Source organism: Nicotiana attenuata, unplaced genomic scaffold (genome assembly GCF_001879085.1).
Source record: "Nicotiana attenuata strain UT unplaced genomic scaffold, NIATTr2, whole genome shotgun sequence".
Classification (NCBI taxonomy): domain Eukaryota; kingdom Viridiplantae; phylum Streptophyta; class Magnoliopsida; order Solanales; family Solanaceae; genus Nicotiana; species Nicotiana attenuata.
In genome coordinates, this window is record NW_017673618.1 from 18,430 (window position 1) to 41,035 (window position 22,606).

Here is a 22,606-nt window from a genome sequence, read left to right on the forward strand (position 1 = left end):
ATATATATATATATATATTTGATATGGTATTTTGAGTGGAACTTGGTATTTTGAGTGGAACTTTTTTTTGTAAAGAAAAAAAATGGTTTGAAACAAATGATTTTATATAGTTATTAATATTACTACTTTCGAATATGTTTTAAATTATACACGTAAAATGAGAAAGTTTATGAGATTTTCTTTATTATAAAGATATGAATTATTTTTTTCACAAGAAAAGAGGGTTATCTTTTGCCATTTGAAGAATTAAGTGTACGAAAATTTGTACTCGTTATATGAGATTAGGAAAATTAGAAGTTGATAAAATATATGTATTTTTACATGGATGTTTTAATAAAATAATAGTGTATGTATTTATTTTATATGGTACCACATAACCACAGTGGGGTACATAAGATATGTTAAAAGTGGGTACTATTTTAAGTAATTTGAGATAATTTTAATTATATGAATAATTAACTACTTAATGAATTTTAATGGGAGATCAATTAAAACTCTTTGGATAAAGGTAAATACTCCCACGTGGCAACTTTTGCCTTAGAAATATTGTGACTCTTATATTCATTAAGCTTGGTGGCATGAATTAAGATAAGTCTTTCAAAAAGGATAGTAGGTGAAGACACGTATAGTTGAAATTTAAGTCCCTACTGTGACTTTGTTGTTACTTGGTGAACTTTGATTTTATTTCATCCTCGAAGATTTCTCTCTTCTCCTATACTTGAAACTTCAAGGACTTGCCGCTATAGATTTTTCTACGATTGAACTTTATGTGAATCTATTTTCTTTTTGGTCTGTTCCAAAAAAAATAACTTCTTTTTAAATTTTATAATAATTTAGCTTAAACTTACAATTCTACCCTTAATGAGAAGTTTTTATAATCACACAAATATTATGGGCCCTTTTTTGTCTTGTTTAGGACCACAGATTTCAAAAGTATTCATTTTTTCTTAAACTCCGTGCTCAATCAAACATGTTCACATAAATTGAAACGGAGGGAGTACTATATTAATCATAAATGGTCGAGTTATTCTGAATCTACTACTGCTCTCTTGTATCTACTTTTGAACCGTCATTGCTTATTGTACAGTGGAAGATATCTTTTTCCCCTTCACTCAAAATGTGTCAGAAACTTGTACTGCTTTAGTTATCAGTCAAACAAACTGGAACATCTGATGAAGGTACACTTTAATTCCAACATGAAGTTTGTCTACCACTTGTTCTTTCCTTAAGGGTTTGCAGCTAGAAGGTTAAGGAACAAATGGGATTTACTTATAAAGTGAAACAAAATTCTGTGAGGACAGCAGAAAAATCAGGTATGTTAATGTCATCGCTTCTTTCTTTTGGAATGATCCATGTAACGATACGTAAACGTAATGATATTCCATAAGTGGTTCTACTCTTAGTAGTTAAGAATGTCTATGTTATTCATTCCCGCAAGGTGATATTCAAGTATGTCTAAGTATGTATCTAGTTACCTATTGAGATATTTGATAAAGACGTTAATGTTTATAATATAGTGATACATGTACATGCATCTTCATGCATTTACCACCGTGCTACGGCCGGTCTGGCAGTTACCACCACTTGGGCAGTTATGTATCATTATTTACCACCGGTTGGGCAGTCATGCATATTCATTTACCACCGAGCTACGGCCGGTCGGGCAGTCATGCATTTATCACCGAGCTACGGCCGGTCGGGCAGTTACATACTTACCACCGAGGTATGGCCGGTCGGGCAGTCATATATTTACCACCGTGCGAAGGCCGGTCGGGTAGTTACCACTGATCAGTTGGGCAGTCATGCATCATACATATGTGTGTGTGAGTGTATATATATATATATGTATATGTAAGCATAATAAGTATGCATATACGGTGGCACTTCGGAGATTCAGGTTGATTCTTATATGACTTTAATTAATGTTGAATAATGGTTATTCAGTTCTGCCTTGCATACTCAATACATTATTCGTACTGACGTCCTTTTGTTAGGGAGACTGCATTCATGCCTGCAGGTATAGATAATCAGTTTGACGAGCCCTCATGGTAGACAAGATTGGCATTCAGCAAAGGACCGGTAAGACTCCACCTCATTCGGATTGCAGCCGAGTTTATGAGTCATCGTGTCAGAGTTTTGGCTACAGACTTATGGGTAGGCCGGTACCCTGTCCCATTTGATGCCAAATAATCTTAGAGGCTTTGTAGACAGATTTTCAGTTTGTACAGTATGTCAGAGGCCTTAACGGCCCATATGTATTCATGTTTTAAGAACGATAGTTTATTGAAATAGTATTGCCCACTTACAGTTATACATTATGAGTTGTGGCCATGTTGGCCCATGATAGTACAAAAAAAAATGTTGCAGATTGGTTCGCTTGGGCCAGTGCGGCGCCGGGTGCCAGCCACACCTCCCTAGGTTTGGGGCGTGAGAGATAGTAATTATAAAGAGTCACTAATGGCATTTGCCTTAATACAACCAAAGTCTAAAACGAGTCTAGAAAGCAAGTCAAACATCATTCCTAATCTATTTGGTCCTAGAGGGACCTTCTCCATGCTTGGCCTTCTTTGCTCCATCGACTAAATTGCCCAGGTCGCGCATGTCCAACAACATCCATGTTTTGACATCCCGCAACCCTCTTTCTCATTTTTCCTTCAAGCTACATCAACCCCTCCTCTAAATATTCCAACCTCTGTTGATTTAGTAGTGATTTCCTTCTTCTCGTTGATTGCTTCTATGTCCACTTTATGTTATTCCAAATGCCTGGCTTAAAACTCGAAAACCCTTTTGAGCAAACATCATGTATTTGACTTGTGCTTCAACAGCGTCGTCTATAGCCATATTCTTTAGATTAATCCCTGGCTTTACATCCCCCGCAATATCATCTACCAGCCATGATGGATAGAAGTGCACATGGTCGGCATTATACCGATCTGGCTCGATTGTTCTTTCTCCACAACATTCTTTTGATGCCACATGTGTTGTGCCTCGAAATTGAATGGAATGGCGTTCCCCTTGATGTCTGCTTTGTACTGAACCATTTGGAAACTCGTGGTATAACCTGTTTTATCCCAGCTTATCTCATAACCCTGGTAGGAGCATAAGGATAGATCCCCCTTAATCTGATTAGCACTAGATGAGGAGTATCTCTCGACCTGATGATGAATTCAATGTTAGGGAACCACTGGAACATCAATGTACCTTGTCGTCAATCAAATTGCCAAAGAAATGTACCCAGCTCACAACATTTTCCGGTTGCGCAAACTTGTTTGGGATAAAAGTCATTCTCTTCGGATGGTGATAGGCTATGTTGTCATTCCATGGTCATCGCAGAAGTTCTTGACGGTATTCTCCTCTTTGAAGGTGTTCCAACAACCATACTTACAGCAACAGATTGCAACCCTCGAAATGCCTATACCCCTTTTTGCAACGGTCTAAAGCCCGGTACATATCAGCCAAAATCATAGGGACAATAGTGTAAGTTTGCCCCTCAATCCCTTCTATTAAGGTCTTAGTGACCATAGCTAGGCGAGTGTAGATCCTTTCTTCCTGTATTGGAAATACCAGCATCCCTAGAAAGCAGACAATGAATACTAAAACTCGGCGGTGAGTCCAACCCAAAGAAGTGATGGCAAACTCATCTGGATAAAGGCAATATGACTTGTTGTGCCCATAACGCTCATAAAGGAAATCGAATGGTATGTAAGACTTCTTCAGACGGACTAACTCATCATTTTTCCTAAAACCCATCATTTTCAAGAAACTTAGAGAAGTGCGGTTTTCAGGTACCAGCAAACCAGGGCTATCCCAAGGGAGCCCAGCAAAACCTCCTATTTCTTCTAAAAGGGGAGTCATTTCTATATCACCAAAACGGAAAACGGCTCTCTTCTCATCCCAGAACGTGGTGGCGGCCTCAACTAATGCATTGTTTGGCCGAATGTCTAACAAAGAGGGTACATTCCCGAGGACTCTCTTCACATGATTTTTGTCACTTGGTGAGAGATTTTTCCACCAATCTAGCAGCAGAGGTGGGATATTTTGAACCATGCCAAACCTTGGGACTTAGTGACTTATTTCTGCAAAATAATAAACTTAGCCCTTAATAAACTTAGCCCTTCCCCCTCCGAATTTGGCTATTTACACGTTAATGATCAACATATTGGCACGTTTTCTCCAAATGATGCACAGATCGTGATTGTGTCCATTGGGATTATGGAAATCCCGGTGGACTTTGGACAAGGCTTGCCTTAGCAAGTTATTACACGGACAACGTTCTAACCCATACTAGGTTTGGATATGATTTATGCACAGTTATTATTAGAGTGGGGGTTTCTAGAAGAGTCTAGACCAGTACCTCAAGCGGACAACTTGAGAGGGAAAGGCACGGAACCATCGAGTGCACTGTTGATCGACTAGTTTTACAGCAAATAAGCCATTCCAAATTTAAAGGGTGATTTAGGAAGAGCGCAGACACTCATCAAGTGCCGCTATGGTATTGGTTGCGCACGAGTGGAATATGATTTGGAGCATGCTCTATGCAAAGATAAAACAATACGTTGTCAAATATTTTGCACAATGAAAACAGTAAATGCAGTATTGAATGAAACGTAAAGACATAAAAAGAAAGGAAAACAAGGAAGAAGTTAGTTCGCGTAATGTGTAAATTGTAATAAAGTAGACAAGGGAGTGAGGGTGGGGAGAGACATGATGTAGCAATTATTAAAAAATGTCTGAAGGAAAGCGCATGTTATAACCAAATTGAGCAGAGAATTGCATATTAATGCAATTTAAAATAAAGGGAAAACGGGGAAAAGGGTGTACAGGTAGCAATAAAAGGGAAACGGGAGCGAGATATTCATATAACAGCAAAATAATTAATACACGTTTATCAGAGAAGACTATTTCTTATAGACCAAGTTCGCTATGGTAAGAGCCTAGAAAATATCCCCAACAGAGTCGCCATGCTTTCGCGCCCCTTTTCTCGCGAAATCGGGTTTCGACACGTGACAACTCTTTTAGGAAGGGTTAAAAGAGAAGAGTCGCCACCTAATGGGTTTGAGGTGCGTTAAGGCACCTATTTGCAAATAACTCTGGTTTAACAAGTTTGCGTCACCGAAGATCGGGTAAGGGATCAAATTACCTCGAAGAGAAGGTGTTAGGCGCTCTTTGAGGTCCAAAACTGTGGGTCCCGGCCGAACTCGAATTATATGAATTAGTCAGATAAATGAAGATAGAGAGAAACAAGAAGTTTGGGCAGTTACTATCAAAAATCTACCAATAAACAAAATAATTGATTTTAAGACAAGATGGGAGGGGGGTACTAAGTTTTTTAGCCTAAAGGATCACCCCGTGCAACATAAATAATACTTCGTAACTCCCTCAAGATGGGGTGTTACTCGTATTATTCTATGGACATAGACTATCATCTCCTGCTACCCGATTACTATCTTTTAGTTGTTACCAAAAGCACACTAGTTGATTCTAAACCGTGCCTTATGCGTGCACTACCCGTCCCATGTCTATGGTACAGGAGGCGTTTGGACCTCTATTTTGGATAGTTCTAGACTTAACTTAGGTTGCTCAAAAATGATAAAACTAGGCGACATACAAAAACAAGTTGGACTTCATGTAAAAGCAATTAAGAGCTCAAGTTAGCCTCCACAATAAGACAACAAATGCACGCAAACAAATTAGGCGTTTGACAGTTCCAGAATTGAGACGTGTTAAAGTCATTAAGCCCTATAGACATGGTTTCTATGTGACCTAGGAATTCAAACATGCAGACAGTCTCATATGCAAGGTGCCATTTTAGATAAAACTTCTGAGCAACTACACAATTGCCTACTGATTGCAGGTTATAAGCGATTAAACCTATAGACATGCTATCTAGGTGATTTATGCAGTAGTTAGTAGGGATAGCCATGAAAAACATTCAGAATTACTCAGTTTGATCCTATAGGCATGCTTTCTAATAGTGGCAACGGAATAGTGTTGAAAGTTTAATATTAGCACTTAAAAAAGCGAGTGGGATTACCCTATAGGGAGGATTTCTACAATTATCGATTGAACTGTTTTAGCTCTTATAGACATGTCTCCTAAGTGAATAATAATAACAATAGCACATTAACCAATTAAAACCCTATAGGCATGCTTTCTAAATTGCAGATTTGCAGAACATAAACTAACATAACCCTATGGTCATAGTGCCTAACGAATATGCTGTAATGCAAATTGAAACATTGGTCATTTTATTTCCTATAGGCATGATATCTAACAAACATGTAGAAACAGAATATGTTAAACGAATTAAACACTCAAGTCCTATAGGCAGGTTATCTAACATACATAGTAGCAGAACATGTTCGAGCAAATTATACACCTATAGGCAGGATTTCTACCCGTTCATTCAAATAATTTGAATAAACCCATTTTCCCAATTTTACTAACACCCAAGTGTTATTATAACATTATTACAGACCCAATGAGTGAAATAAACTACAGAATTACAAAATAGCTATAGTGGGCCTAAGGCGGGCCCAATGTATACCCAGCCTGGCCAGGCTTTCAATATCATATCCAACAGGCTTCAACATAGCCCAGAAACAATCTTCCTAGCCAAAACCCAGTAGCTAGAGCTAATCAATAGCCATGTACACAAACCAACTGGTTTATCCAGTAGGTGAAAAGGGGTGCAAAGTTGAGCAATTAGGAAAAGTGGCAAAGAACCTTGGACCCTAGCGCGTCAGAGTTCCCAATGGCTTCAAGAACCCAGGGCAGTGCTCACACTAGGGAGGTTGATATAGGAGACTTAGGGGGGAGGGCTTTGGCTTTCAGCCAGCCCTAGAATTAACTTATGACAAGAAACAACAGTGAAAATAATAGTAAAGTAGTAGGTTTGCGCAACCGGAAAATGCAGAGGAACATGGATTAAACCATGTAATCAAAACAACACTAACTAAGCATGCTTTATTCTGTTTAAATTAACTAAGTTAGGTGCAAAGACATCATTAAGCTAGCAATTATAGGCAGAATTAAACAGGAAAAGAGTCAGGAGAACATATTAGATCATGCAATTCAGAGAACATGCTAATTAGAACGTAATAAACATTATGAAGGTTAGAAACTAACCAGTGATTGTTCAATAAACAAGAAAAGAACTACAGTAAGGATCCAGAGTCTCGAATGTGTCAAGTTGCAAGGGTTTTAAGAACCCAGTGCAGTGCTCACACCCAAGAGAGGTCGAGAAAAGTAGAAATCCGATGGCCTTGGCTTTCAGCCGTCCAAAAGCCAAACATAACAGAGTAGTAAGAAAATACAGAATAGAAACCTTAATTTTTGGAGAAAAATATTGATTCAAGTTCTGTCCAAAAAGGGGAAGGGGAATGGGTTTTTATAGTAGCAAAATAAAAAACACAAACAAGGAAAAACAACCAATCAATCTTAAAAATAGGAAAGAATATCATGCGAAATTGATTCAGAATCAATTTAGGAGAAGTAGAGCAAACCCTAGTTTCTTAGGAAAAACAAATATTACAAGAATATACACGAAAATAGTAACATAGGACGAATATAGACATAATAACACTTAAAATCAGAGAATCCAACCAATTTTTGTTCGATCTAAAGATATCTTAAAATCCTAATTTTAGGATAAGTAAGAATCAATAGAAAATACACAGAGATTCGTACCCATAATAGAACAAAGGATGAATATAGACGGAATAGTAGAAAGGTCAAGGATTTGAATCGATTTTGGTTCGATATTGATGAGATCTGCTTGCCATGTTCAGGCAAGTAGTATAGAAGAGTAACCAGTACTAGGGAGAGGCCGTATATGGCAAAGAATAACCATGGAATCCCATATTCGGTGGGACTAGGAGAGATTTTAGAGGGGCAGTGGCTAGGGTTCTTTGGAGGGAGAAGGGAGGTGAGGATATGACGGTGGTAGACGGTGAGAATGAGGTTAGGGTTAGGGGGTTTGGGTAGTTAATGGGGGTGGTTTAATGTGGGCCTTTGATATCAGAGATCAACGGCCACGATTAGAAGGGAGCTGGGTCGGGTTTGTTTGGACGGGTCGCGACAGGGTTATTGGGTTGGGTTAATTTGGTTTGGGCTGGGGTATTTTGGGCTCGTGTATGGGGTAATTGGGCTGAGGTTTGGGTAGTTTTAGGTCCAAAAATAGGTTTAAAATTAGGCTATAATTTAAATACACAAAATTTAACAAAACATAATTTATAAAAATGCTTAAAAAATAAATAAAAATATTATTTACGTAATAAAATGATTAAAAATAATAATTTAGCCTTATGAAAATATAGAAGGCTATTTTGACACAAAAAGTATAGCTGAAAGCAATTATATATGAATATAGGCTATTATTGCAAAATTAGGTAAATAGCTTTAAAAAATGCAAACATAATTATATGAAATAAAGTAAAAATATTATGAAACATATATGAGGAGCAAAATAGTAATTTAGATGATTAGGTCATCACAAAATAATTTGAAGGAATAATTACTAATTATTCAAGTATTTTAAATACAGAAACAATCAATTTAGAGCTCTAAAAATTATGAAAAATTATAGGAAATGCTTGTATTGATTTATAAACTAAATAATAATGCCAAAATGATGTTTTGAAAGTATATATATATTTTGAAAAAATATGGGGGCAAAATTGGGTATCAACAGTCAACCAATTTTCCGGTGGAAATTTCATGACAACGCCGTATGCGGAAGCTTGTGAGATTCTTGATTAAATTGCGGATACTTCATCGGCATGGCAAAGTAGAGCAAACGTTCCTCAAGGCAATCCAAATGTGATTCACTGGCCTAGAGAATTACATGATCATGGGCAAGCGATTGTCGAGTTGACCACCACAATGAATCAACTAGCCAAAGCTCAACTTCAACAAGTGCAAGGTCCCAAGCAAGTAAATGCAATGGAAGTAGTTAGTATGCTGGTAAACAAGAGAAGGAAAAAGGGTCCTCAAGTGCAAGATCGGGTTAAAAATTATGTGCAAGATGATAGTGAATTTGATCAAGATGGACAATACAATGAGCAAAAGGAGGAAGTACAATATGTAAATAACTTCCAAATGCAAAGAAACAACAATCAATGCCCAAATCAATAACAATGGCGACCACAAGAAAATCAAGGAAATTGGAATTCAAACAGTCAAGGTAGTTGGAACAATCAAAACAACCAAGAGAATCGGAACAATCAAAACAATCCAGGAAATTGGAATGGTCAAAATAACTAAGGCAATTAGTGTGGCAATAATCAAGGCTATTGGGGAGGTAACAATCAAGGAGGGTGGGAAAAGAACAACAACCGGGGGACGAGTTTTCAAAGGCCCCCGATGTTTCAACAACCGAGCAACCTGCCTCCTTATCCTTCTCAAGGTACGAGCTCTTCCAACAATGAGATGGGACGAATTGAGAAGCTCAATTAGCCTCTCACAATACTTCAATTCACAATTTGGAAGTTCAATTGGGCCAAATCTCGCAAGCTTTAAACACTTGTCTTAAGGGGGCACTACCAAGTGATACAGTGGTGAATCCGGAGGGAGGGAAAAACACGGGACATGCCATGGCCGTGACTACAAGGAGTGAAAAAGGTGGGGATGCAACCACCTCAAGTCAAAAGAACATTGTGGATGATGAACAATTGGTACAAGGAGATGAGATGCCAAGCAATGAAGTGCAAGCAAATGATGAGGTGAGAATTGATATTGAAGACCATGTGGAGGAGAATCAAGAAGAAGTGAAACCGTCTAGGGAGCACATTGTTGACATATCGGAACTGGTAGTGCCAAAGGCTAAGGCACCAATGCCAAGGCTTCCTCCTCCGTATCCTCAAAGGCTTGCCAAGCAAAATGGTGAGAATCAATTTAAAAAGATCATTGACATGATGAAGAGTTTTTCTATTAATGTGTCGTTGGTTGAGGCCTTGGAACAAATGCCGGGATATGCAAAGTTCATGAAGGACTTGGTGACAAAGAAAAGATAGATGAATTGTGAGACTATAAAGATGACACATCAAGTGAGTGCAATTGTGCACTCAATGGCTCCTAAATTGGAAGATCCGGACGCTTTCACAATCCCATGCACCATTGCAAGTGCCGACTTTGCCAAAGATTTATGTGATCTTGGGAAAAGTATCAACTTGATGCCCTACTCTGTTTTCAAAACTTTGGAGATTGGGCAACCAAGACCCACATCTATGAGGTTGAAAATGACGGATTGTACAATGAAGAGACCTTTGGGTATTATAGATGATGTGTTGGTTCGAGTTGACAAGTTCATCCTCTCGGCGGACTTTGTGATTCTTGATTGTGAAGTGGACAACGAGGTGCCTATTATTTTGGGTTGTCCTTTCATTGCTACGGGGAAGGCTCTTGTTGATGTGGAAGCCGGTGAGCTCACTTTCCGGGTGGGTGATGAAAATGTGATCTTCAATGTATGCAAATCTATGAGGCAACCGAATAGCAATGAAGTTTGTTCGTACGTGATTGGGTGACCGATGTGATTATTGATGATGCTAGTGCCACAATGAATAGTGAGGATAATTTGGAAGCTGTTATGCTCAACCTTGATAATGATGAGGAGAAAGAAGGCTATGTGGAATGTGTGAATGCGTTGCAAGGAATGGGGTTGTAAACTTATGAACCGCGCAAGTTATCCTTGGATCTTTAAAATCGGAAGACTCCTCCAACAAGCACTCAATCGAGGAGCCTCTCACTTTGGAGTTAAAGCCATTGCCTCCGTATCTCAGGTATGAATTCCTTGGCCCTTCTTCTACTTTACCGGTTATTCTTTCCTCTTGTTTGACTAACATGCAGGTAGAGTCCACATTGGAGGTGCTACAAAAGAGGAATAGAGCAATTGGATGGACATTGGCGGATATTCGAGGCATAAGCCTCGCCTTTTGCATCCACAAGATTATTTTGGAGGAGGATGCCAAACCCTCCGTTGAACATCAAAGGAGGCTAAATGAATCAATGCAAGAGGTGGTCAAGAAGGATATCATAAAGTGGTTGGATGCCGGGGTTGTTTACCCTATTTCCGATAGTTCATGAACTTCTCCGGTGCAATGTGTCCCAAAGAAAGGGGGCATGACTGTGGTTACCAATGACAAGAACTAGTTGATTCCTACAAGAACGGTGACCGGTTGGAGAGTGTGTATGGACTATCACAATCTTAACAAAGTCACAAGGAAATATCATTTCCCACTTCCCTTCCTTGATCAAATGCTTGATAGGTTGGCCGGCCGAGCTTTCTATTGTTTCCTCGATAGGTGTTCCGGCTATAATCAAATTCTTATTACTCCGGAGGATCAAGAAAAGACTGCTTTCACATGTCACTATGGTACTTTCACATTCTCCCTGATGCCATTTGGGTTATGCAATGCACCGGCGACTTTTCAATGGTTTATGTAGGCTATTTTCACCGACATTGTGGAGGATATTCTTGAGGTCTTCATGGATGACTTTTCCGTGGTTGGGAATTCCTTTGATGATGGCTTGAACAACTTGGATAAGGTTTTCGCAAGATGTGAGGAGACAAACTTGGTATTGAATTAGGAGAAATGTCACTTCATGGTCGAGGAAGGCATTGTCCTTGGCCACAAAATTTCAAAGAATGGTATTGAGATTGACAAGGCCAAAATAGAAGTGATTTCTAAACTTCCGCCCCCTACATCCATTAAGGGAATGAGGAGCTTCTTGGGTCATGCGGGGTTCTATCGCCATTTCATCAAGGATTTTTCCAAAGTGGTGAACCCCTTGTGTAAACGTTTGGAGAAGGATGCCAAATTCCATTTCAATAAGGATTGCATGAAGGCATTTGAATTGTTCGAGTTCAAATTGACAACTACTCCTATTATCACCGCACCAGATTGGAGCTTGCCTTTTGAGCTCATGTGTGAGGCAAGTGATGTGGCGGTTGGAGCAGCTTTGGGGCAACGAATCAACAAAATCTTTCATCCGGTCTACTATGCTAGTAAGACCATGAATGCTGCCTAAATCAATTACACACTAACCGAAAAAGAACTACTTGTTATTTTCTTTGCTATGGAGAAGTTCCGCCCGTACTTGATTGGTACAAAGGTGATTGTACACACCGATCATGCGGCGCTTCGGTACTTAATGAGCAAGAAGGATTCAAAGGCGAGGTTAATGCGGTGGGTGCTTCTATTACAAGAGTTTGATCTAGAGATCCAAGACCGCAAAGGTAGTGAAAAATCAAGTGGTGGACCACTTGTCTCGATTGGAGGAGGAAGGGAGGCCATATGACGGCCTTGAGATCAATGATTCCTTCCCCGATGAGCAGTTGCTAGACATTTCAATGACCGAGATGCCATGGTTCACCGACTTAGCAAATTATCTTGTGAGTGGCATTGTACCAAATGAGTTCTCTTCAAACCAAAGGAAGAAGCTCAAACGGGATTGCCTTGACTATTATTGGGATGAACCGTACCTCTTCCGGATTTGTATCGATGGTGTGATTTAAAGATTCGTACCGGAGGAGGAATAAGTGAGAATTCTCGAGGATTTCCACTCTTCACCATATGGTGGTCACCATGGTGATGCGAGAACGGCGACAAAAGTGTTGAGTTGTGGATTCTATTGGCCTACTCTCCACAAGGATGCTAGTGAGCTTGTCAAGCATTGTGATGAATGCCAAAGGGCCGGTGGAATCTCAAAGAATAATGAAATGCCTCTCACCACCATTTTGGAGATAGATATTTTCGATGTGTAGGGTATTGATTTTATGGATCCGTTTGTTAGCTCTTGCGGAAAAACCTACATTCTAGTCGCGGTTGATTATGTGTCTAAATGGGTTGAGGCCGTTACTTTTCCCAACAATGAAGCGAGGAGTGTGGTGGAATTTTTGAAGAACAACATCTTTACAAGATTTGGTACTCCAAGGGCTATCATAAGCGATGGGGGTTCGCATTTTTGCAACAAGGCTTTCGATACCTTAGTCACAAAGTATGGTGTCACACACAAAGTCTCGACCCCCTATCATCCTCAAGCAAGCGGATAAGTGGAAGTCTCCAACCGGGAGATCAAGAGTATTTTGTCAAAGACAGTGAATGCCAACCGGATAGATTGGTCAAGAAAGCTTGATGATGCTCTTTGGGCATATAGGACGGCTTACGAAACACTGATTGGGATGTCTCCATACCGGTTGGTGTTCGGGAAAGCTTGTCACCTTCCAGTGGAACTTGAGCATAAGGTCATGTGGGTATTGAAGAAGTTGAACCTTTAATGGGATGTTGCCGCGAACTTAAGGGTGGCACGATTAAATGAGCTAGATGAATTCCGGTACCATGCCTACACAAGCTCGTCTATATACAAGGAGAAGATGAAGTACCTCCATGAAGAGTACATTCGAAACAAGGAGTTCAAAGAAGGTGATCTTTTGTTATTGTTCAATTCCCGATTATGGATGTTTCCAGGAAAGTTGAAGTCTAAATGGGGTGGCCCGTTTGAAGTTGTTGGTGTGACACCATTCGGAGCATTGGACTTGAAAAATAAGAATGATGAAGTGTTTAGGGTCAATGGACACCGGGTGAAGCACTATCTTGGAAAAGTTGATGATGGCCACGTGGTGGCGGTTCTTCATTTCAAGTGATTGGTAATCTGCGTCATGCCGTGACATTAAATCATGCACTTCTTGGGAGGCAACCAATGTGTATTTTTCTTTTTCTTTTTCTTCTTCTATAGACATCTCTTATTTTGTGCTAACTGGTTTTGAAGTGTATGCAGGAATGAGTGTGCTTTGCGGGGACTGTGTCCAGAAAAAAGTTTCTAGGTATAGAAATTGTGCGGACCACACAAAATTGAGTGCCACAGCATAATAAACTCTGCGGTTGCACAATTATTGTGCAAATCGCACAACTGGAAAACCAAAAATGCTCACTATATGAAGTTTGTCTATCAGATAAATGGCCAATCTGCGGCCGCACGTGGAATTGTGCGGTCCGCAGAAATATCTGCGGCCGCACCCAATTTTGTGCAGACCGTAGATTTTCACTGAAGGACTATGGTACCAGGTAAATAGTGCGGACCGCACAGAAAACTGTGCGGCCGCACTTAGCTTCAAATTTTTACCTGATTTGGTCAACCTATAAATAGGGCTTCCTCACACTGTTCCAAACTTTACGCACTCCGAAATTTTCACACAAAAATAAGCACAGTGATTTCATCTGAATCATGTTTCTAACTCTCATTTCATCATCTTAATCTATTCCTTTCATCACTACATTATTGGTATGTTCAATTCATCCTTTGATTTTTCACTTTTTCTTAATTTTTGTTCATAAGTTAGTTTGGTTATTTTGAGCCATAATTGCAAAATTCAAAATCATGTGAGCTTATTTCATGTGGGTAACTTCATACTTGCTAAATCGGGGATGGGTAAACTAGTTATTATGATTAATTAGCATTACCTTGTCTAAGTTTTGCGTAGAAGCTAGAATCCCAAAAGTTACTGCCGAGATCTTTTTGAATTGTGCGGCCGCACAAGAAATTGTGCGGTTCGCAGATCCCTCATTTATGGAAGTTGTTATGAATTGTATGTGCGGACCGCACTCAAAATTTGTCGGTCTGCAGAAATTGAACTGCGGCCGCAGATCGACCAATTCTCTAACATCAGATAGTTGCTTGTTTGATGCTAGAATTGTGCGGACACACTCAAAATTATGCGGTCCGCACTTCAATTGTGCGGTCGCACAAGAATTGTGCGGACCGCAGAATCAGGGCTGCAGCCGCACTTCAAAATTGTGCGGTCCGCACTTGCCTTTGTGCGGTTGCACTCACTATTGTGCGGACTGTACTTCTTGACCCAGCTTTTATTTCTCCTGCAACTGTTTTACACTGTGAAGTTGGACTTAACTGAATCCTGTTCTATGAATTGCAAACAATGGTGAGATCTCGTGGTAGAGGTGATACATACAAAGGGAGGGGTGAACCCTCCCGAGACCGAGGCAAGACCTACAACTCTCTGTCCAAAAAGTCATAAACAAGAAGGCAACCGCCAACAGCGCCCCGGAGCCTGTAGAGTCCAGTGAATATTTCTCGTCTAGGGAAGCCTATGCAAGAACAACCTGATGCACAATCTCAACAAAAACAGTTTCCGGGTAGACTTCAACTGAGAGATGAGCCTTCCTCCTCAGCTAGCTCTTCTGAGGGTTCGGAAGAGGATAGCCAAGATTCAGAGCCTTCTTCCTCACATGCCCCGGCAGCACTTATCCCAGTTGACAATGATGATGATATGCTTGATGATGGTCGAGGGGGTGATAGCCGAGTTGCCAGCCTAGAGAGGTCGAAAAAGAAGAATGTCTGGGAAGACAGATTCGTGAGCCTGAAAGCTTTCAACAGGTTCCAAGAATGGTGGACCCAAAGATCGCTCACTCTTGAGCCTAAATTTGAGTTGAAGGATTTGGACAAATACAATCCGAACGTGGCAAGACAATTCCGGGAGAGAAAAAGGTGGACATGGTTCACTCAAAGCGTGGTGGACGCCAAGGAGCACTTAGTCCGGGAATTCTACGCCAATGTGGCGCACGTCAAAAAGGGGACTAAGTTAACAAAAGTGAGAAATTTGAATGTGAGATTTGATCAAGCATCACTCAACAATTACTTGGGGCTCAACGATGTGGAGCCGGTACAACACTTGGAAAAGTTTCAAATGGGTGATGCGGTTCGCCCGTGGCTAGCCGAGATCATAGCAGCTCCAGGACCACCACCTCCATGGATCACATCAGGGGTTCCCATTCAACGGAAAACCCTTAATTTTGAAGCCAAAGGTTGGAAACATTTGTATGCAGCCGGATAGACCCGAGCAGAAATGAAAACATTCTTCCATTCCCTCGGGCAGTCTTGGTTGCATCAATCAGGCCGGGTACCCAATCAATGTGGGTGCCATTATGTCGGCCAACAAGTCTCTGATAGGCAGGCAGGGTGAGAGTTCCTACCCGTATCCCAACACCATCACATAATATCTCGCGGATGCGGGAGTTGAGTCAAGGAACTTTGATAAAAAGGTTCGGGCAAAGCAGCCCTTTCCATGGTACTCTTTCAAGGACCCAAGGAACCCAATGAACAAGAAAAAGGGTCATTCAACTACCACCGTGGGCCAGTCAGAAGAGCCTTCGGTGGTAGCTACAGCTTCAGCAACCATACCTTCAGCTGACATGCCAGCCACTTCAGCCGGGCCTTCTAGCAGTAAGGCTGCCATACCTCCATCTTCATCATCTGGGCCACCGGCAGCTTCAGTGCCTTCATCTTCCACTTATCCACTCACAGTGCTTAGAGTATCCCAGACTTTAGCAAGTATCAATAGCTGGATGCAGACAGCTACTACAAAGATGGTTGACTTATCCAGTGCTGTTGCAGCACAATCTTCTGCCTCGGCACCTCAAATGTCTCCTACAGTGGAAGATACTTTGACGAAGATTTTGGAAAACTAGCAGACTATTACGGACACTCTGGTGGTACATGGGGGAGTAATTGAGGAGTTAGGCAAACAGGTGAAGAAGATGTGGAAATCACAGTCCTCGAAGAAAGCACTTGACAAGTTGACCAAAGAGGTGGCCAAGATATCATCAGCTGGAGATCTTCCACTTGATCTGCTGATGGAGTCAGCACGAGCAGAACCATCAGTACTAGAGGCATCAGAGGCACCAGCTGGCCAGTCTGAGGAGCCAGACCTCACTGCCCACACTGCTGAGGCAGTGTTAAAGATGTTCACCAACCTAGCTACTCCCCGAGCAGACGACGATGAGAAACAGTTGGAGGAGCCTGAGGGTGGTGATTATGCTATGGATACTGAGGCCACATAGGGAGTTTTCTCTACTCTTTCCCTTCCTTGATTTTTATTTTGTTAAGCATTGTGGACAATGTTTATTCTTATTTGGGGGGTGGAGCTTATTTTGATTTGATGACAGTTGGCCTGTAATAATTTGATAACATTCTCTTTTTTTATGTACATATTCTTCTTTCTCTATATTGATGTATATATTCGCTTTCCCTTTCTTATTTTGTATATTTAGTCATGCTTTCAGTAGTTTATTTCATAGCTTCTTGAGTTTATTTTCTTAGTAGTCAATGTTTAGCTTAATAGCTTCTTATTTACGTTGTTAGCTAGGGGTGTGCATTCGAATCGGTTTACCGATTTATCGTTAAATCGAATCGATTATTTGTTATCGGTTTATCGATATCGGTTTATCGATTTCGATTTCGATTTTGAAATTTTCCTGATCGAGTTATCGATTTCGATTTCGATTTTGTCCTCTTCGATTATCGGTTTATCGATAAACCGATAAGATATACTAAAAAGATAAATATACCCCTATTCTATAATACTACCCTTTCCTTCACTTAAGTCCCTAACCGGCTATCCCTATTATTTCCTCCCTTCTTCAACGCCGTTCTCTTCAGTCTTCAGTCTTCAGCGTTTTCTTTCAAAGTACAAACCTAGCTGTATTCTATCGCCACTCGCCACCGTCAAACCGAGATCTGTTCTGTCGGAAAGTTAGTTGCCGTTGATTATCGCCGTTTCCGATACTCCTAATTTCTTTCTTCAACTTTTTCTTTTCTCTTCTATTTGAAGGAATGCTTTCTGTGTTAATCTTTCTATTTCGTTATTATTGGTAGTAAAGAGTCTAATCTGTTTCGTTATTTTTTGTTATCTATTTCGTGTTTCGTTATTATCTTTTGTTATCTGTTTTGTTATCTTTCTGTGGGAAAATCTTTCTGTGTAAATCTTTTCAGTGTGAATGCCGTTTACCAACTTAATTCATATGATTTATTATATATTATCCTTACTATAGATTTTGAACAACAAGCTTTCTGTTCCTTTTTTATTGGATTTTCTTTGTCGTTCCAGATTGTATAGTCTTCTTCTAGAGTTACTAATTTGCTACTGATTCTGCTAATAAATTAATTATCACACACATTGAGAGTATATCAATAATTGAGAATATGTTAAGAGCATACAGGGCAGACCAAAAACAGCTGGATTAAATAATTATACATTTCCTCCAATATGATTTTTCAGTTGATCTAGGTAGATATATGAATTTCGTATGTGTAAATGAACTGAAGCTATTTTTTCCTAGTAATTTGATAAGGAACTTATTTAAATTGATTTTTTTCCGACCATAATTTTTAGGTCAAGAGCGAGGAGTGCTGACTTCGTCTTGCTTTGCGCCTTTGCTTCATTCAACTCGTTTAAGACTGTAAGTTACATTCTTCATTCACTTCATATGGCTGAAAATGATAAAATTGATCAAGTGGTTGATGAAAGTAGAGGTTCTGAGTCTACTGCTGCAACTACTCACTCGACAGTTACTAAACAAAGGAAAAAATGATCTCGGGCATGGGATTATTTTGAAGAAAAAGTTGATGCTAAAGGAAATAATAAATATGCATGTAGATTTTGTGGACAAGAATATTTGAGACAAAAGGCAAAAGTACGACACAAATGAATAGTCATATCAGTAAATGTCCAACGAATCCTTATAAAGTTGAAAAAGGTAAAAAACTATTACCATATCAAACAGTACCGGGGGTAATAAAGGTGATCTTATTCCATGGAAATTTGATCAAGAAGAGTGTAGGATGTCTTTGTGTCGTATGGTGATTGTTGATGAACTTCCATTTAGTTTTGTTGAGAAGGAAGGCTTTAGAAACTTTATGAAAGTGGCACAACCTTGTTTTCATATTCCTTCCCGTACTACTATTACACGGGATTGTTTTGCTCTTTTTAATGTGGAAAAAAATAAATTAATGAAGTTTGTTAAAGGAACAAGTCAAAGAGTAAGTCTTACCACTGATACATGGACTTCTATTCAAAAAATTAACTATATGCATCACAGCCCATTGGATTGATAGTGAATGGGTTATGCATAAAAGAATTATTAACTTTTCTCCAATTACTAGTCATAAAGGTGAAGATATGGCAAAGTGTATTATTGATTATTTGCGTGAGTGGGGTTTGCAAAAGATTTTCACTATCACAGTTGAGAATGCTAGTTCAAATGATGTTACCGTGGAGAAGTTGTCCGACAAATTAGATGATTGGGGAACCAATTCCGTGAATGGTCAACACCTTCACATGAGATGCATGGCTCATATTGTAAATCTTATTGTGAAAGATGGTTTAAAAGAGTCAGGTATTTCTATTGCTCATGTTAGATGTGCAGTCAGATACATTAGACAGTCTCCTGCTAGGTTGAGGAAATTTCAGGAATGTTGTGAAAGTGAAAATATTGTCAAGAAGTTTTTATGCTTAGATGTTCCTACAAGGTGGAATTCCACCTACTTGATGTTGAGCAGGGCTATTGAATATGAGCGTGCAATTAAAGAATATTCTGATCGTGATACCGGCTTGTCACATTATCTTATGTTTGATGCTATTTCAGATGGAAAGCCTGTAGGTTTGCTTACAAGAACTGATTGGGATGTTGTAAAGAGAATTGCACAATTTCTTGAAATATTTTATAATCTCACTTTGAAGGTGTCTGGATCATTTTATGTAACATCGAATTCCCATTTTCTTGAAATTGGTCAAGTTGTTGTTTACTTAAATCGATTAATAACAACTGAAGATGTACTTTTGAGTGAGATGGCATCAAGTATGTGGAAAAAATTTGAGAAGTATTGGGGTGAACCAACAATAATGAACAAAATAATTTTCATTGCTTGTGTTTTGGATCCTCGCTACAAGTTTACTATTGTTAGTTTTGTACTTAAGAAGATGTTTGGAGATGAAGGGACAATTATTGAAAAAGAGGTTCATACTTATATGAGTTCATTGTTTAATGAGTATGTCTCTATGTCGGTTTCAAAAGATACTGGTGGTAAAGTTTCTACCTGTTTGCCAAGCTCTTCATTCAGCACAATGGAAACTTCAACTCCTGGTTTAGGTGAACTTTTAGATGAAATAAGGAAACATAAAGCTGCAAGTGGAGGTGTAGATTCTAAAACAGAATTGGAAAAGTATCTTACAGAAGATCCTGAAAATGAAAGACCGGACTTTGATATCTTGGCTTGGTGGAAGGTGAACTCACCTAGATTTCCTGTTCTTGCTAAGATGGCTCGAGATGTGCTTGCTATTCCTATTTCAAGTGTGGCATCTGAAAGTGCATTTAGTACCGGAGGGCGTATTCTTGACCAATTTAGGAGTTCATTAACTCCTAAATTGGTTGAAACTCTAGTGTGCCTTCAAGATTGGCTTCGGAGTGAATCGCTTCTTGTAAATGTTGAGGAAGATTTAGATTTTCTCGAGACACTCGAGGAAGGTATGTATATTTTAATTAATTTTATTGTATTTCTTAAGATAGTTGAATAATATATTAATTGCTTGACTTGTTAATATATATTCTTATTAGATTTTACTAATCTTGGCAAATAAGCTTCCACCGACAATGTTTGTTAGAGTTTGTTAGCTGCTATGTAAGTTCTCCATTCTAAATAATATACTTGTAAAAGAATGTGATGTATTACAAAGTTTTTAATATGTTTCTCTTTAATAACTTGAGGGTTGATTCTTGATTTGCTGCCCATTATAGCTATAACATGGACGTTGAAGTTGGGCTCGTGAAGTTGAACTTGATTCGCTGCCCATTGATTTGCTGCCCATCAACTGGTGATTCTGATCAGAAGAAGACAAATAAGAAGCACAAAAGAAATGTGTTACTTGCGCTCAACTAAACACATTTCATGGAATTATTTTCCATGGGACTTATTTTGCAAATAGTTCGTGATCACAGTAATTTATAGCTGACCGTGACTTCAAGATTGTAGGAGATATTGATCTAATTGCAACTTAGTTTCTACTTCTTTAATTACACATGTTCTCGCAGTTAATTTTCTTTTGGTAATCATGTAGTTGTGCTTGTTGGAACTTCGTTTTCTTTTGCTGTACCATTGCTGTTATGATGATTATTGTTCTTTGCCTCTGCCATATCGAGCCTACATCAAGTTCTACGCTGCCACAGTTATCATCGCAACAAATGATGAAAATTTATGCAGTATAACCAAGAAAGTTGATGGGTGCCCCCTCGTGTGAATGCCTTAATCCTGATTGCCATTTTTTTGTCCTTGTCCAGAATGTTGTTGATGTATGTCTTATTTACATTTTATGTATGGCAAGAGAGATCGTGTGTGCTTCTATATATGCGTACATAGTGCTAAATAACTATATATTTTTTATGTAATTCTGATGGTCTCTTCTTCCTATCATCAATCAACTTGCTTTGCCATTGAATTCAGAGTCTGGAGACATCACGAGTTCAATGAGTATGCGTTTGCGCTTTTGTTTAGATTACAGTTAAAGAAGCAAACTCAAAAATGCCTCAAAGGGACACTTGTCTTGGGAACCAGCCTTTGGCTTATTGGTGTAATCGATAACCGAATCGATAAGCCCCAAAAATCGATAGATCAAAATCGAAAAAATCGAAACCTTATTGAAACGATAACGGTAAGCATATGTACAAATCGATAATCGATAAGTAATTATCGATAAGGGTCAAAATCGAATCGATAAATCGAATGCACACCCCTATTGTTATCTTCTTTTTGACTTGATAGCTTCTTTTTATGTTTACGTGATCAATAAGCCTTTTATTTTCTTAATGCCACGGTTCTTTCCAAAGGTGGTTTCTATGTGAACCGGGTGACTCTTCATAACGATGGATGGCATGAAAACCTTCTTAAGGGATTGTGTCCGTTTTTAATGTTTTGGTAACAACAGTAGTAATGAATAAAAGGGTCAAGCATGCTTCACTTGGTACCAACACATTTAACTACGGCCTTATGGTTAAAAAAAAGTTCTTGGCAAGAAATAGCTCTAGTTAGTGACCTTTGGACTCTTGTGTTGACTTAAGCAATCATCGAGTGGTTTAGTTGAACCATTAGCGATTTTCAATCATAAGTATGGTTGCTTTGGGCCCTCGACTCTATTCTCTTTAACAATCTAGTTGTGTGAGAGGTGAAGTATTTTGTTGTAAGTCCAAGTACATGTGCTAATAGTCTAGAACTTGCCCCGAATGTGTTTCTAGGCGAAATTCTAAGATTGGCTTGGCTTGAGAAATGATTGTAGGCCCTCCTTGACTCAATTTGAAATTTTCCATAGCCCACCAATGTTTCTATCCCTAGTCAATCCAATTGAGCCTAAGACCTTTTTTATTTGATAATCACGTTGCAAACCTTTACCCGTTTTGTAGTGACCCTCTCTTGGCGCCCGATCTTTCCTTAACATTCTTGAGAAACAATTGGCTAAAAGAAAAGCTTGCAGGAGAGATGAGGAGTTTGAAAGTGATATAAAGGTACAAAAAAGAGGAAAGAAATGAAGAAAAGGGAAGGCAAAGAAAAGAAAGAAAGAAAGAACTAGAGAAAAATTCCAAAAAGAAAGTGAATAAAGTAAAGAGTTGAAGGGATTCAAGGAAAAGCAAGGATGAAAACAAATAAGGAGAAAACGAACATCATGACCAAGAAAGAGTGACGTTAAGTCTCTCTAGTTCCCCCAAGGAAAACGAAAATGACTCAGAGAGTCGACAAAGTATGAGCCAAAAAGAGAAAATGGAGTGCT

At 39.2% G+C, this 22,606-nt stretch overlaps 1 protein-coding gene across 1 annotated transcript; it reads left to right on the forward strand.

Annotated features, from left to right (window-relative positions):
* The first annotated feature begins 9,593 nt into the window (after nucleotides 1-9,593).
* LOC109216871 lies at nucleotides 9,594-10,663 on the forward strand. The gene is made up of 2 exons (XM_019381094.1): nucleotides 9,594-9,979; nucleotides 10,549-10,663. Exons 1-2 carry the CDS (start codon nucleotides 9,594-9,596, stop codon nucleotides 10,661-10,663), a joined length of 501 nt encoding a protein of 166 aa, XP_019236639.1.
* Nucleotides 10,664-22,606: the final 11,943 nt, after the last annotated feature.

Coding starts and splice junctions, on each gene's coding strand:
- LOC109216871 (XM_019381094.1), top strand. CDS start 9,594: ATGGCCGTGACTACAAGGAGTGAAAAAGGTGGGGATGCAACCACCTCA. Junction 9,980..10,548: donor CAAATGCCGGGATATGCAAA/GTTCATGAAGGA, acceptor TGATGATGCTAG/TGCCACAATGAATAGTGAGG.